Source organism: Rhagoletis zephyria, unplaced genomic scaffold (genome assembly GCF_001687245.7).
Source record: "Rhagoletis zephyria isolate East Lansing unplaced genomic scaffold, Rhagoletis_zephyria_1.1 Rzeph_scaffold_00015, whole genome shotgun sequence".
Classification (NCBI taxonomy): Eukaryota; Metazoa; Arthropoda; class Insecta; order Diptera; family Tephritidae; genus Rhagoletis; species Rhagoletis zephyria.
The window spans coordinates 935947-951040 of record NW_016157099.1 but is presented as its reverse complement, the minus strand read 5'-3'; the positions used below and the strand labels follow the sequence as shown (position 1 = coordinate 951040).

General features: G+C 38.1%; 4 protein-coding genes across 9 annotated transcripts in view; 3 read left to right on the top strand and 1 right to left on the bottom strand.

The window, feature by feature from the left end:
- Positions 1-4240: 4240 nt before the first annotated feature.
- Positions 4241-6111, top strand: Prosbeta4 (Proteasome beta4 subunit). The gene is made up of 3 exons (XM_017612628.1): positions 4241-4510; positions 4573-4798; positions 5754-6111. Exons 1-3 carry the CDS (start codon positions 4420-4422, stop codon positions 6043-6045), a joined length of 609 nt encoding a protein of 202 aa, XP_017468117.1. The 5' UTR covers positions 4241-4419; the 3' UTR covers positions 6046-6111.
- Pus10 (Pseudouridine synthase 10) lies at positions 6103-8183 on the bottom strand. Its single transcript, XM_017612609.1, has 3 exons — positions 7957-8183; positions 7154-7896; positions 6103-6776 (listed from the first exon to the last, which is right to left on the bottom strand). The coding sequence occupies exons 1-3, from the start codon at positions 8074-8076 to the stop codon at positions 6170-6172; spliced, it is 1470 nt and encodes a 489-aa protein (XP_017468098.1). The 5' UTR covers positions 8077-8183; the 3' UTR covers positions 6103-6169.
- A 1947-nt stretch (positions 8184-10130) lies between these two features.
- Positions 10131-11104, top strand: ND-15 (NADH dehydrogenase (ubiquinone) 15 kDa subunit). 3 transcript variants are annotated; one of them, XM_017612678.1, is made up of 3 exons: positions 10131-10342; positions 10610-10827; positions 10893-11104. In XM_017612678.1, exons 1-3 carry the CDS (start codon positions 10231-10233, stop codon positions 10983-10985), a joined length of 423 nt encoding a protein of 140 aa, XP_017468167.1. In that variant the 5' UTR covers positions 10131-10230; the 3' UTR covers positions 10986-11104. The 3 variants fall into 3 exon arrangements, with proteins under 3 accessions (XP_017468167.1, XP_017468184.1, XP_017468177.1); XM_017612695.1 differs by having other exon boundaries at positions 10262-10387; XM_017612688.1 differs by having other exon boundaries at positions 10342-10450; positions 10507-10827.
- Positions 11105-11405: 301 nt separating this feature from the next.
- Positions 11406-15094, top strand: part of Naprt (nicotinate phosphoribosyltransferase) — a 51480-nt gene continuing 47791 nt past the window's right edge. For 2 of the 4 annotated variants that reach the window (XM_017612600.1, XM_017612585.1), the window contains exon 1: positions 11406-11626. The gene's annotated coding sequence lies outside the window, so the exon portion shown is untranslated. The remainder of the gene's footprint in view (positions 11627-15094) is intronic. The other 2 variants (XM_017612558.1, XM_017612594.1) reach the window with 1 other exon arrangement.

Below are 15094 nucleotides of genomic sequence, written 5' to 3'. Positions count from 1 at the left end.
TGAGTTGCCGCGACAAAAGTTTCCGTGTCTGAACTCAGTCTATAGGGTCGTTTGTTCAATGTATGGTTATCACCACTTCCCAGGTAAACATCATTATCGACGTTTTCAACATCATATATGTATAATCTCACCAACTATTTCATAGCTCACAGAAGTACAGGTTAGTTTTGGTTAGGTTAAAGTGGTTGCCCCAGGCAAGGAACACACTTGGACAATTAAGAGATTGTCCTTTGTGATACCACGAAAAAACTAAACGGAGACCTTTCCGCGGAGAAACGACTCGAGCCGATTACCAAATTTCGAAGGCGACTAATTTCGATCCCTTCTCATCATTTGAGGTCAAGTTATCCTTGGTTCCTGAGTGCATTGATAGGCTCAACAGCCTGGCGGAGTACAACGACATCCAATTAACTTGGCGTTTTCTTCCACTAAGCCATCGATACGTTATACCACTAGGGATGGTTGGAAAACACGATGGAGGTGCTGTTTAGTTGCAGCTTTATCATATGCTCTCCATTAGCGGAGCATTAAAGACGGCAATCATAACAACCTACTGCTAGGTGTAATGCCGTGAGGGGGTTCACTTTGCGCTGCTAATGCGATACGTTAATTCACTGAGGGCTTGTGTGCCTCACCATCTGTCTTCCAATTATTCATTAAAATAAATGTCATTTAGACAGATTGCAGTTAGAAATTTTTATGCAACTAATGATTGCAATCAAAAACTAATTGCAATCAAAAACTTATTGCTATCAATTTCTTCTAAATGATTGCAAATTTAAATTTTTGCAATCAAAATATAAGCAATCAATGTTAATTGCAATTAAACCAGATTGCAATATTACGTAAAATATGCGATTGCAATCCAATTTGACTGCAATTTTTTACAGCCCTGACTTGGGTACCAGGTCACATAGGAGTTGCGGGCAACGAGGAAGCGGACCGACTAGCTAGAATGGCGGCCGCCTCGTCGCCTATAGGGTCTGAGCCCTTCCTAGCGATTGGACCTAGCACAATCAAGGAAGAGCTCAGGAAAGAAAAGAATAGGCTAAGGAATCAACACTGACGTGACAGTACAGGTCTACGTCAAGCAAATCACCTACTGGGAGGTTACAACTTTACGAGGTACAGGGCAATTATCATTCTCTCCAAAGGAAAGTTAAGGATAATAACAGGTTTTCTGACGGGTCACTGTAGACTGAGAGGTCACCTGCACAAGCTAGGGATCTGGTCAAACGACCTATATATGTCGTTTCTGCGATGTGACTGAGGAGACTCCTGTGCATCTGTTTCGCAAATGCGAGGCGGTCGCAAGAAGACGGGAGAGATACCTGGGCCACTACTGGCCAAGTGACGAATCAATACAATCGCTAATCCCTGGGAATCTCCTCAAATTTTTTGGCTCTGTAGGATTAGATGAGGTACTGTAAATAGTTGAGGGTACGATAGATATCTTGGTCGCAGTGCATACCTCTTTTTATTATCTATCTATCTATTTCGATCCCTGAAGGCTCAGTGTTAGTTAAGAAGTACGAGCCAAAATGCATCCATCTTAGCCTCGCAAATGTTGGACAGCCTAAAAGAAAGTGTAGAGATGGTTCTATCTCATCTTCCTCTTGACAGCTAATACAAACGGGATCAGTTAAAATTCCTAGTCTTACCGCGTGAATACCAATCGCACAACGGCCTGTCAGACACTAGTCCATCTGAGGTAACGTGTTTTTCGACCCCTTTAAGAGGTAACGATGGGAAACTCGTTTCTTACGCTGTAAAAGGTATTTTGAAGTGCCCTGTAAAAATATTTTCTGCAGCAGAGAAACGTCTTCTTTTCCTCTTTATGTCAAAATAGGAGCAGCGCTTTCTTTTGCCCATTTTATTAGGTATTTAGTAGAGTATGCAAGTTCATTATCGCGAGTACGAAATATGTGTGTTAGTCTAGCGCTCGCCGAGATAACACTAGGCCGAACCATCCAAGATTATACCGCAGGAGGACAGAGGCATCCCTAGTTGTTCCTTATAGAGAGGTCAGACTGATAGAGAGGTCAGACATTCCTTTTCCGATTTCAGCTAAAAGACACTGCAAAAGTCAGGGAGCCTGAACATAGGTAGTGTTACCATCCGGTTTCCCTGAGCCTAATAGCAGTTCGTTCAACATGACGTTAAGCGCCAGTGCAGAAGTGGTTCCTAATGCTCCACAAATTCCGATTAAGGCGATCCGCTGTAAACACTCCAGTTGTTTTACAAGTGTAGCCTTCTCTAGTGAGTTCCACCAGACAAGGGCTCCGTGAAACAAGATAGACTTAAATCTGGTTTCATAGAGCTAATGGACCACTTTGGGCGAGAGACCTCATCTTTTACCGATAGCTCCCCTACAGCAGCACAAGGCAACCGACGACTTTCTTACCCATTCTTCAATGTTAGGTTTCCACGACAGCTTCCTATCCAGGATCAAGCCTTAGTACTTGACCCTGTCTGAGAGCCGCAGACGACAAGATATTTTCGGATAATAGCGACAAAAACAAACCTTTATTTTTCAATGTGGCAGCACATAGTGAAGCGAAAAGTGAAGAAAGCGAGAAAGAGCATGGCGACGTTGCTTTCTGAGCTGACAGTTGCTTCACTTTGTTTTGATGTCTCCTGTCTCTTTCTTCGCTTTTATCCGAAAACGTCTTATCGCTCTCTTTGTCGCGTCACTAAGTAGGTGAACGAAGGAACGAAAGAACGAAGGAACGAACAGACAATTTATGTACCAGTAAACATTTTAATAAACGTGACTCTAAATCACCAAGCTAACCTTCTTTTCCTACAAATTGGGAGCTTGTTCGGGAAAGGCGTGCGTTTTTAAAAAAATAGAAAATAGAAAACGAGTATGTGTGCCTGCGGGAAGACGCAGTAGACAAATCAGCGTACGCGCAAATAATCGCAAGCGAAATAGAAACACGTGCAAAGGCAATTCGATTTGCGCAAAGGCAGACAATTTGCAAGATAAGGCGCAGAAAATAGTGAAATAGTGCAAACCGTGGTGTACGTGCTGTACGAAAATCCCAGTAACCCTAAAAGTTGGGGGTGCTCCAATGGACACAGTACCATTTTACCGGTGACTTACAGTTATTTTAAAACCGGCGTCCAAGTTTCAAAGTTGGAAACAGGAAACTACGAGTTTTTTTAAGAACGGTATAGTTTATTGTGATCCCATAAAAGAATTTCTGGTAATACCATCCGGTATGGAGACCGAGGTAATAAAACTAGCGCACGATCAGAATCATTTCGCTTGTAAAAAGACACAGGAGCTTGTAGAGAAAAAAACAAGCTTGGTCGAAAAGGTTGCAAAAGTTGTAAAGGGATGCGTGGAATGCATAATTATATTTGCGAAAAGAGGCAAAAAGGAAGGGCTTTTGTCTCCGATCGATAAGGCTTGTGAGCCGGTAGGGACCTAACAGATTGATCATGTCGGACCATTAACCGAAACACGCAAGAAATATAATCACATCCTAGTGACAGTGGACGGGTTTGAGAAAATCAACAACCCTAACAAAGTCGACTGGGGTGGAGGAGGAGATTGATAGGCTAGAAAGCCAGGCTTCGATATTTGGCAACCCTAAACGCTGTGGTGTAGTGGTAAGCAGTTCGCGCTTCCACTCCGCAACGCCTGGGTTCAAGCCCTGGTCAAAGCAACATCCATGAAAAACAGCTTCTCGTAAAACTACAATCGCCGTTCGGTTATAAGTATGGAGTCGATAACGGCCCTAAGGGCCGGTTGTTCAATGTCTGGTTATCACTACTTGCCGGTTAAACATCATTATCGACGTTTTCGACATAATGCATATAACATGTGATCGATAAAGCAGTCGTTGTATTTAACCGGAGCTTCTACCTCCGATTTGTTCTAATCAGGCATTGAACAACCGGCCCTTAATAGTAGAGGAGCTAGATACTGAACGAGACTAAGGGCCGGTTTCTCCATCTCTGGTTAACACTAATCTCCGGTTAAACATAGTTATCGACGTTACCGACGCCTTTTGTATGCATGGAGTCGAAGACGTCGATAAAGATGTTTAACCGCAGATCAGTGTTAACCAGACATTGAGTAACCGGCTTTAGTAAGTCGCCAAATTAAGTAGGTTTGTTCCACATGTTTTCCGAGCTGTTTCGGGTGAAACCTTGCAGAATTTTTTTAATTTTTAAAGTTTGATCCAAATCTGAGATCTCCACATTTTTTCCAGATTCTACCACACAAATTGTTTTAGTCCGATCACTGCAAAACACCCCAGTAGCACTTTATTATCGACAGTGCCATCAAAGCATCCAACTTCAACGCAAATGACAAACTGCTGAATTAGCATGTCATTCCCAGCTATAACAGGATTCTGATTGCGATTTTTCCGCTTTTTGTACTACGAATAAATTTAATTTACGGTCATGGAGACGATTCTGGGCATACGAGGAGATGATTTTGCAATTGTTGCTGCTGATACAACTCAGGCCCGGTCTATCGTTGTAATGAAGGAAGGTAAAAAATTCGTACCGCTTCCGCTCTTAAAATTAAAATATAAATAAATGCATTTTTTCCAGATGAAAATAAAATCCACAAAATTTCTAACAGTGTTGTTTTCGCAACAATGGGCGAATCTGGTGATACCGTTCAGTTTACCGAGTTCATTTCAAAAAATATTGCCCTTTACAAAATGCGTAACAACTATGAGTTGTCCCCCAAGGAGGCTGCACACTTTACTCGGAAGAATCTTGCCGACTACCTCCGTAGCAGAACTCCTTACCAAGTGAATATGATGATAGCGGGGTAAGTGATACGGAAATGTTCGATCATTGGTACAACCGTTCCCACGACAATCAGGTCTACGTAAATGGAACGACCCAGATTTATATTTGACCAAGGACTTGTCACTACAGCAACACTATCCAAAAAATCTCGCCTCTGACCCATCTACAGTCATTTGGAAACCCATTTGAGAATAGGGAAGTTAACTTCGGTATAATGCACTACATATTTATTTTTCTCTAAATATACTAGCAACTTTAAAGGGTCGTGAGGCGGCTTTCTTTAACTATACATATCTTTTCAACAAATCACTAGTAGTTTTTAAGTCGTAATCCGATTTTTTGTCTACGAAAATGCTTCGAATTGAATTCGAATAGCTACGAATGTACTTTGAATACACACGATGGAATGTGATAGCCACCATAACTTTTGAAATGGAAGGCTCGGCGCCCTGGCGTCTTCACTTTTAGAATGTGGATACAGCCCTCAACACTCTTCATACCCCGTTATTTCTGATTAAGAGTGCATTATATCGAAATTTTCCCAAATGGGGTAAAATTTGAATTTTAATGTAAACACGGGTTACGCCATTCGGCTACGCTGGCAGCAGTATATTTGCGCATAACACCTTTCTGCGTTGGCGCTCTTTCGCCGAGATTTAAAAAAAATAACCCTCATCAGTCCAACTCGGGCTACGCCGATCATAGTATTTTGGCACGAATTCCTTCCTGCTGTGTTGGCCTAGGCCGCGCTTCAATAAATAACCTCATGTGCAACTCGCGTGGTCGGAAATTTGAGATCTTTGTTTTAAATTAAAATTCCCTTCGACTACACGTGCATGTTAAAACATTTTGATTCGGGTTCCATTTTTGGACGCTATAACCCAAAATCATTGTACAAATAACTGAATCGTACCAAAGTAATTTATCACCGATATGAGATCTTCAAGATTGAACCATAAACATTATATTTACAGATACGATGAGCAATCACAGCAATCGGCATTGTACTTCCTTGACTACTTAGCTAATTCTGTTGAGGTAAAGTACAGCGGTCAAGGATACGGTGCTATGTTCTGCCAAAGTATCTTTGACAGAGAATACAAAGCTGGACTAAACAAAGATGAAGCGTATAAAATTCTTGAGCACTGCGTTAAAGAAATCCAAAAACGTCTGGTCATAAATCAAAAGAATTTCAAAGTAGCCCTTGTGAACAAAGATGGAGTCTCATCAATGCCCGACATTAAAGCGGAAATTGCATGCAATTAGCATTACATTAATCAAGTTAATTTTGTCTTAATATGAAATTTCAATAAAAAAATCTGGTACTGTGAATGTTTTCTTTTTATAAAAGAATATAATATTGATTAAATAAGTGTATATAAGCCATAGGCTAAAAAGTGACTGCTGGGGGCCAATCTAAATCTATTTCCATTACGTCAAGTGCCACAATGTCAACAGGCTGGCCAATCAATGATGACACAGATGGAGTTGTGCGTCCGAACTCCCCATGAACCAGCTCTTTTATATACGTTCCTGCTTGTGTAACGACGTCAAGTATTAGTAAGCGTTTATTTTGTGCATAAACTGATGCTTTAAGACTGTATACAGCTCGGGGACGTGTATGTAGAGGTCGACGATGTAAAACCCTTATAGGCGTCTTTTGTTGAATTTCGAATCCCTTCGGCAAATTTAGCTTTTCTAAAATATCTGCGGTAGCAAAACCATCCAGCTGACAGAGTGCACGATAACATTTTCGTTTTTGTTCCTCCCCCATTTTAATGTGCGATAAATCATCCCGCGAAACCACCTGAAGATTGCGTACCGACACTTTCTGTGACGCATCGATGCATTCTTCCATTTGACGTGCTTGTTCGGGGGGCAAGGATGTTCGGAAAGCGTTTGATATCTCCAGTACAAATGGTCGACCTGTGCCAAGGCATCTTACATCTACATCCTCTCTCCCACTTGACATAAAATTTATTTTTGTCCGATCCTCGCTTTAATGAAAACGTTAACAAGATATTCGTACCAACATAAATTTATATATCGTCGTTTAAAGTACAAAACCGCGTATCAAAAAAATGCAAAACCGCGTATCAAGATAATGCAAAACGGCGTATGTGAGGTTGCATAAATTATTTTCTAGAGAGTAAAAACACTCATACTTCATAATGGTTCACTTTTTTTTATAAAGCAATCGCATTTCTGGCTAGTATATTTCAGGACGAATGGATAAGGATTGAGCCAAGAGCTTGTGGGAGCAAATCCAATTTTTGGCAGCCAATGCCATTTACGCGGTTTTGCAGAATGACGATACGTGGTTTTGTACTTTAAACGACGATATCATTACTATTTTTGAAATCATTGCACTTACCAAAAGTACGTAGCAATATAACGTATAATTATCTCCTCTATACTGTCGTCCATGACTCTTTTACCATTTAATACCCATGGTGTATGTGACAGCTTCCGGGACACTTTTCTATATCGCCCAGCTACATATGCTGTAGGACCAACAAGAGAAATGGAATCCAATTTCAGACTTTCATTTGGTATTGAGGGTGGTACAGAAAATGTTTTTTTGAACAGTTCTGAACTAACTCTCAAAGGTGTATATTTTTTCTCAATCAAAGATCGTGAGATAGGTTCCAACTTATGGCCCGTTTTTGGCGGATACGCCACGTTGTTGAGTTTCTCCAATCGAGCGATTTCTTCATTTTCCAGTTCATGGCATAAATTTATATTTATCCTGAGACCATTATCAATATCGTATTTTTTTTTAAGATTTTCACAAATCGTTGGATTCAAAATAAGCTTAATAGCTTCCTTCAAGGAAACATCAGGTGCCCGATCCTGGTGAAAATTTTTTTCAAATTTATCTATAAGCGCATACCACATGGACAATTGCCGTAACTGGAGCACTATCGGTATACTAATGGCAACCACAATGCCATCGCACTCGTATTTTGCAATATCTGTATCCAATATAGCCTGAAGGAGTTGGTCCTTGAAACTTTTTGAAAATAGATCCAGACAAGTTGGGCAAACATTCTGCCGTTTCTTTTTATGTGCCGGGTCAGAACTGCTTTCTGTTTCATCTTTATATTCAACATTAACCTGTAAGATTAAAGTTGGAATAAAATTAGGAATTTACTATTGACCATAATAAATTGATACCTTCTCCAAATACTGCCTTCGATTCTGATATTCATTACCGCGAGCTTTGAGATAACGTAATTGACAGAATAAGCACACGCCACACTCCCTGAGATAGTTAACTAAATCCTGGTTCTTCATTTTTAATTTAAATAAATTAAAATATCATTAGGTAAATGGTAAACAACCGCCCAATTTCTTTTTCAGTCTGAATTGAGCAAGCATGGCGACGAAAACTGCATTGCCGACAACCCAATTGTCACAACTAGTGTTGCCAGGGTATTCCAGTGAGAAATCGCCAGTTTGGTTATCAAAAATCGTCATTTGCATGTAAAAATCTTCAACAAATAAAAAATTTTAATAAACATAACCGGGAAGCCCTTTTAGTTTTTAAATTTTATTCTAGCTTCTGATTGCTGTATGTAAAAAATAAAAACTTTAACTTTTTTAACAAAAATATTTTTAATCTTATTTTTTTCAAACTGCAACTTAGGGCTGGTTGCTCAAAGCCTGGTTGACACTAATCCTCGGTTAAACATCGTTATCGACGTTACCGACACCATGTTATTTGAATTGAGTCGAAAACGTCGATAACGATGTTAATCGATGATTAGTGTCAACCAGGCTTTGAGCAACCGGCCCTTAACTATGTGCTTTACATTCTGTTCATACTTACAAGGTTTGCTAAACAACTTAGGGCCGGCTACTCAGGGCCGGTTGTTCAATGTCTGGTTATCACTACCACTACACTATCGACGATTTCGACATCATGCATGTAACATGTGATCGATAAAGCAGTAGTTGATTTGTGCTAATCAGACATTGAACAACCGGCCCTCAATGTCTGGTTAACACTAACTACAGGTTAAACATCGTTATCGACGTTACCGACTCCCTGTTGAATACATGGAGTGGGAGACGTCGATAACGATGTTTAACCGCAGATTAGTGTTAACCAGACATTCAGTAACCGGCCCTTATTCATAATTCTCTTGGCTCAATAAAATATGTAGCAGTATACAACGCTACACAAAGCTACACAAATTAATCAAATTAAGGTCCGGTTGCTCAAAACCTGGTTGACACTAATCATCGGTTAACATCATTATTGACGTTTCGACTCCATGCATATAACCAGTTGTCGGTAGCGTCGATAACGATGTAACCCGGCCTTAGGGCCGTTTGCACCATGTCTAGTTAACGCTAACTGGAGGTACATCCTTCAGTTAAGCACGTTAACTNTTAAGGCTCTGTTATGCATACTTGGCATTGCATGCACTGCTATACCATTTTTACGTAGAAATCAAAAACCAACAGACTTTTACGTATGTAATGCTGTGCGTTGGGTAACCGCTTATACGCGAGGCTCATTTAACAGATTTCTTATGTGACAGCTCTCAAGCCATGCCAAGTATGCATAACGGAGCCTTTAGAATTAACTAGACATGGTGCAAACGGCCCTTAGTGTCAGCCAGGCTTTGAGCAACCGGCCCTAAAAGGCCCTATACACCGATCGATTTATCTGCCAACCAGTTGGCCAACCGCTAGAAGTTTTTTGGTAAATAAGCCGTGTGTAGGCAATTTGGCAAACCTTCGTCAAGTTGTGCGTCAGGTTGGAGAAAATGAAATGCTTTTGATTTTTGAGGGAGGTTGGTAAACTTGTTGCTCTGTGTGTAGATAAGTTGGCAACCTAAAATGCGATTTCATTTTTTTAAAGGCGCATTAACGTTAACATGTGATTTTCGGTTCGTCTCACTAGAGAAAAGCGTATAATTAATGAAAACGGGGCTGGTAGCAATAACAAATACATAAAAATGGGAAGCATTCCTAGCATAGCTTAAAAGTTTACCAGTGCTGTTGTGTTGTTCACAGTTCAAAAACTGTCACTCAAATGAAATCGGCCAACTGGTTGATGCGTTTGACGTTACCGTCAATGCTATATGCATGGAGTCGAAGACGTCGATAACGATGTTTAACCGCAGATTAGTGTTAACCAGACATTGAGTAACCGGCCCTTAGTATTTTCCCGTACACTTTTTTGTGGATGAAAAACAAATTTTAACTTAAATATCGATATTGTGGGTAAAGTATCGATGCCTTCGATATATCGACCTTGGAATATCGATTCAAAAAATCGATTATCGTCCCATGAAATATCGATATTCAGAATAATCGATACAATATCGAACTTTCCTAATTAGTGCTGTTGAGAACCTGCCAAATTTGCGCATAAAGAAAAATCGTCATTAGTTCACAAAAATCGCCAAATCGTCATGGTAGTAAAAAATCTTCAAAATGACGACGTATACTGTGATGACGACCAAATTTCTACCTGGCAACACTGGTCACAACGCAGCTGATTGCTTTGACGTTTTCAGAACAACAAAAAATAAGTTTACTTCTTCAGGTAAAACTGCTCAAAGAATCAGATTTACATCTTTTTAATAAATCGGTAACTATTATAAAGTATAGAAATCATAGGATTTTGTTTCTTGGAGCTATCCTCGAGTTGAAAGTATGGATATGTTTAATAATTCAGGCTAAAGTCTTTAAACAATTGTTACGTCACAGCTCGGGGAACCAAAACACGGACAGTCCAATGGGCAACATTCGCCAAGATTTCAATATCTTCCATTTTTTCCTTATTAACCATCCATCTATTACATGTTTTTAGTTGTCATGTCGCTGGGCCCATTTTTACGAACACCATTTACCGATTTAACCGGCTGTTTGATTAATCATCAGACATACGAAAAATGCGGCAAGATGGAAATGGAAATGATGGATTGCCTTGAAGCTTATGGTGTTGAACGGGGCCAGAAGATGTGTGCCGATATTATTGCAGATTTCAGTGAATGCGTCGGAGTACGCAAGCAACTGCTGAGGTTCCACGTAAGTTGTAGATGTCTAGACAATAGTGTCTCAAGTGCTGAATATGTTGTTTGTAACCCTTGCAGGCAATGCGTGCAGAACGTCTCAAACAATACTACTTTGGTGATCGCAAAAAGCAAGAACTGTTTGCAGATCCTCCGAGAGTAGATGCTTTCTAATGACATATAATTTGACATTTTTCCTGCTACATAAACCCATTTTGAATTAAATAGTAAGCCAACATTAATTATGTATGTCTTAAAACTTTGCCAATAAAATGTGTAAATTAAATATTGAAGGCTTCTAATGCATTTTGTTAAAAAATTTTTCTGTTTTAAATCCGATATAACTAGTGAGTAATAGTTATCGAGATTTTAGAATGTTTTTATTGCATAGGAAAGTCATTTGGCTTCTAAAACTTTTACTCTGATTTTGCAAAGAATGGTTCAATGTGAAATTATTTTGTTTAATTAAGAAGCCATCGTCCCGAACATAACACGGAAGGTGTACTGTTTTATCGACATTACGACTAGCATTTCCGAACATTTTCGTTCCAAATGTCAGGTACGACATTTTTATTGACAAGCCTACTTTTATATGTATAAATGCATATGTATATACACACTTGACATCTGTTCTTATCAGAAATAACATTCTCATACGAGGGAAAAGTATTTACGGATTTGTGAATTGGCGGAAGGAAGTTGAATAGAGTAATCGCAAAATAGGATATTTACATAAAGTGTATAAGGAGGTGCAAAGAGTAAACAAGTTGAAAAATATAAACTTATGAGTGCATTTTGGTGATATGTGTTAAAAGGTGAGTTGTTGTGTCGTTTAGGCTGTACATCGTTATTGGCTTTTATTACCTGGGCTGTATATGTACGATTACATTTATTTACACGAATTTCAACTTCTCTGAAGAACCACCCCAAACAATTCAAAAGGAGCATCTCCCTCCGACCTTCAGGCAACCTTCAGCAGCGCCTCACGTGTGCCTCACATTTGATTGGTTTAATGCTCTTATAGGCGCTATGCATTTAGCAATTACAGTGCTTACTTTATGTGTATTACTGTTTTGTTGTCGCTGCTAAGTAACACAAATACACAAAATAAACAAATTTAGGGTTATAAATTTTAAAAAGTCGCCATAATAGCCTTTAGTGCTAACAGCGATGTGAACAAACAGTTATCAGCAAGAACCGGCGGAAAATCATTTAATTTCAAAGTGAAAAATAAAAATACTACGTAGATACACGTACATATTTCATCTACAAACATTAATAACTTTGTGCTCACTAACATACGTACATATATGTATATGTACGAGGGACATACCGCAAAATTATGCATATGTATGTACTAAGTACATATACATTGTTCCATTGACGAGGCTACTTTTATGTTTTAAATAAAATAGTTTTTGCACTTCAAACGATAAGTGATAATCAAAATATTTAGATGTGATAACTTCATATAAAGACACTCACATCATGTATATTAGGGATGTTGCGGATGTGAAATTTTAGACATCCGCGGATGCGAATGCGGATGCGAATATCTAACAGCTAACATCCGCGGATGCGAATGCGAATGCGGATGTGAAGTATTTAAAAAAAAACGATTAGAATCTAGCATAATGGCGAGATCGTTGTTTAAACAGCGCTTACAAGCCAAACCAGATACATATGTCATTTTGTTTCAGAATTTGGAGAATCTGTAACTTTATCAGCACTTTTCGATTTTAGTTTTTGTAATTAATTTTTAATACTTTCTTCTGCGACTGCTTTGAAAAATTTGTGCTTCTAGCGAGCTAAATAGGTGGATATGGAAAATAGATTATTTTTTTTGAACAAAATTCTGTTTTCAAAGTAGTGGCTGCCAGCCGAATCGGATCAGAATATTGTTATTTTTTTTTAAACACCCCGTTTTTTATAAGCATTTGAATAACAGATAGTTACGTAATTCTTATCTAACTATAGCTTTTTAATTATATACGTAATTCTTATCTAACTATAGCTTTTTAATTATATGAGCATCGATTCTCTTTATAGCTAGACGTTGTTCATTTCTACTGGAAATCCCTATTGAAGGAGCTTACTCAATACTCAATAGTTACTTTAAATAGCAAAGAAAAGACAGTTATACCACAGAAGCTTTTAGCCAAGGATCCAATGTATATCCCTATGAAAAAAATATTATCCAACAAGTAAACAAAACTATTGTTTTTAAAATTTTTGCTAAAAATAAATTCCCCAAAGAGCCCCATTTGAAATTATTGAAACGAATAAATGTAATAGGTGGCATACGCGGTACGTCTTACTTGCGAGCCATTTGTGTACTCGCCTTCGACTACACACAGTTGAATCATTCAGAGTCATGCCGGGAGTCATCCCAACGGGGCCAGAAGCGCGCCATTAGTTCTATTGGAGCGCNAGAATCTAGCATAATGGCGAGATCGTTGTTTAAACAGCGCTTACAAGCCAAACCAGATACATATGTCATTTTGTTTCAGAATTTGGAGAATCTGTAACTTTATCAGCACTTTTCGATTTTAGTTTTTGTAATTAATTTTTAATACTTTCTTCTGCGACTGCTTTGAAAAATTTGTGCTTCTAGCGAGCTAAATAGGTGGATATGGAAAATAGATTATTTTTTTTGAACAAAATTCTGTTTTCAAAGTAGTGGCTGCCAGCCGAATCGGATCAGAATATTGTTATTTTTTTTTAAACACCCCGTTTTTTATAAGCATTTGAATAACAGATAGTTACGTAATTCTTATCTAACTATAGCTTTTTAATTATATACGTAATTCTTATCTAACTATAGCTTTTTAATTATATGAGCATCGATTCTCTTTATAGCTAGACGTTGTTCATTTCTACTGGAAATCCCTATTGAAGGAGCTTACTCAATACTCAATAGTTACTTTAAATAGCAAAGAAAAGACAGTTATACCACAGAAGCTTTTAGCCAAGGATCCAATGTATATCCCTATGAAAAAAATATTATCCAACAAGTAAACAAAACTATTGTTTTTAAAATTTTTGCTAAAAATAAATTCCCCAAAGAGCCCCATTTGAAATTATTGAAACGAATAAATGTAATAGGTGGCATACGCGGTACGTCTTACTTGCGAGCCATTTGTGTACTCGCCTTCGACTACACACAGTTGAATCATTCAGAGTCATGCCGGGAGTCATCCCAACGGGGCCAGAAGCGCGCCATTAGTTCTATTGGAGCGCTCCATATTCAGCAGTAAGCGCTCCCTTCCTAATTTCACACTTCATTGTATTTTCACATTGTGAAAGAAGCGCTCTCTTGCTGCTCCCAAATAAGCCCTTAGTCAGCGCTTCAACTAAAGCATTTAAAAAGCGATGCATGCAAATTTTAATTTTTATATTATATTTTTGTTTTAATAAAATAATGGCGTTTTTTTGTAAGCCAGATGTTGGCTTTATTAAGTGTACTTATTGTTTTTCTTTTCTATGCGGTATACATACGAAAATACATACATACATATGTTTGTACATAAATTAACTTTTTTTTCAAAAGAAAATATTTTATGTTACTACTCAAAATGATATATATTTCTGAGCATTGTTAGAAATTTCAAAATTTATATTTTACTTTGCATTTGTACTACTCCGTACTTGCTCCTTTGGGGAGCAGCTAACTTTCAGTCCCGTTGGGATGTTGGTGTAACTAACACATATTTATTTTCACAAACACATCCAAACCGACTCACTCACCCAGCCAGCAAAACCATCGTAAACAAGCTCGTAATTGGATATTTTCTCGAAGAAAAACCAGATTAAAAATCGTTTATGATAGCCGTTTACGACTCTTTTTCGAGCACTTTTTCGGTTTAAATTGTGCATCGCCTACGAACAGTCGTAAACGGATCGAAAAAGCATCCGTATGCGAATATTTTTACGTCCGTTTTTTAATTGTAAACGAGTCTCGTAAACGATTAATTTACGTTAAAAAAGCGTTTTTCTACACTGCTTTATCTACTGTTTTTGAATGCTAAAAATAAAGGCAATTAATTAATTCAAATTATTGTAGTTATTTTATTGAATGGAATTATAATTAATAAATATTTATAGTGCCGGATCAAAGTATTGGCACAGAGAATTTTTCGCAATGTATGCAAAGTTTTTTACTTGAATTTCTTTTCGCACATTATTTTTTTTAAATACAGTTAGTATGAAGATCTACTTTCAAATCAGATTTTTGAGAAAAATTCTAAGTATGCAGTTTTAAATCCCATTATATTTTAGTATAA

What these genes read in the sequence shown, in the direction of transcription:
- Prosbeta4 (XM_017612628.1), top strand. Translation starts at nt 4,420, where the DNA reads ATGGAGACGATTCTGGGCATACGAGGAGATGATTTTGCAATTGTTGCT. An exon ending in TATCGTTGTAATGAAGGAAG is followed by an intron (nt 4,511 to 4,572) that starts GTAAAAAATTCG and finishes CATTTTTTCCAG; the next exon opens with ATGAAAATAAAATCCACAAA. An exon ending in GTGAATATGATGATAGCGGG is followed by an intron (nt 4,799 to 5,753) that starts GTAAGTGATACG and finishes TTATATTTACAG; the next exon opens with ATACGATGAGCAATCACAGC.
- Pus10 (XM_017612609.1), bottom strand. Translation starts at nt 8,076, where the DNA reads ATGAAGAACCAGGATTTAGTTAACTATCTCAGGGAGTGTGGCGTGTGC. An exon ending in GAAGGCAGTATTTGGAGAAG is followed by an intron (nt 7,897 to 7,956) that starts GTATCAATTTAT and finishes TTAATCTTACAG; the next exon opens with GTTAATGTTGAATATAAAGA. An exon ending in TATATTGCTACGTACTTTTG is followed by an intron (nt 6,777 to 7,153) that starts GTAAGTGCAATG and finishes TTTTCATTAAAG; the next exon opens with CGAGGATCGGACAAAAATAA.
- ND-15 (XM_017612678.1), top strand. Translation starts at nt 10,231, where the DNA reads ATGACGACGTATACTGTGATGACGACCAAATTTCTACCTGGCAACACT. An exon ending in AAATAAGTTTACTTCTTCAG is followed by an intron (nt 10,343 to 10,609) that starts GTAAAACTGCTC and finishes ACATGTTTTTAG; the next exon opens with TTGTCATGTCGCTGGGCCCA. An exon ending in AGCAACTGCTGAGGTTCCAC is followed by an intron (nt 10,828 to 10,892) that starts GTAAGTTGTAGA and finishes TAACCCTTGCAG; the next exon opens with GCAATGCGTGCAGAACGTCT.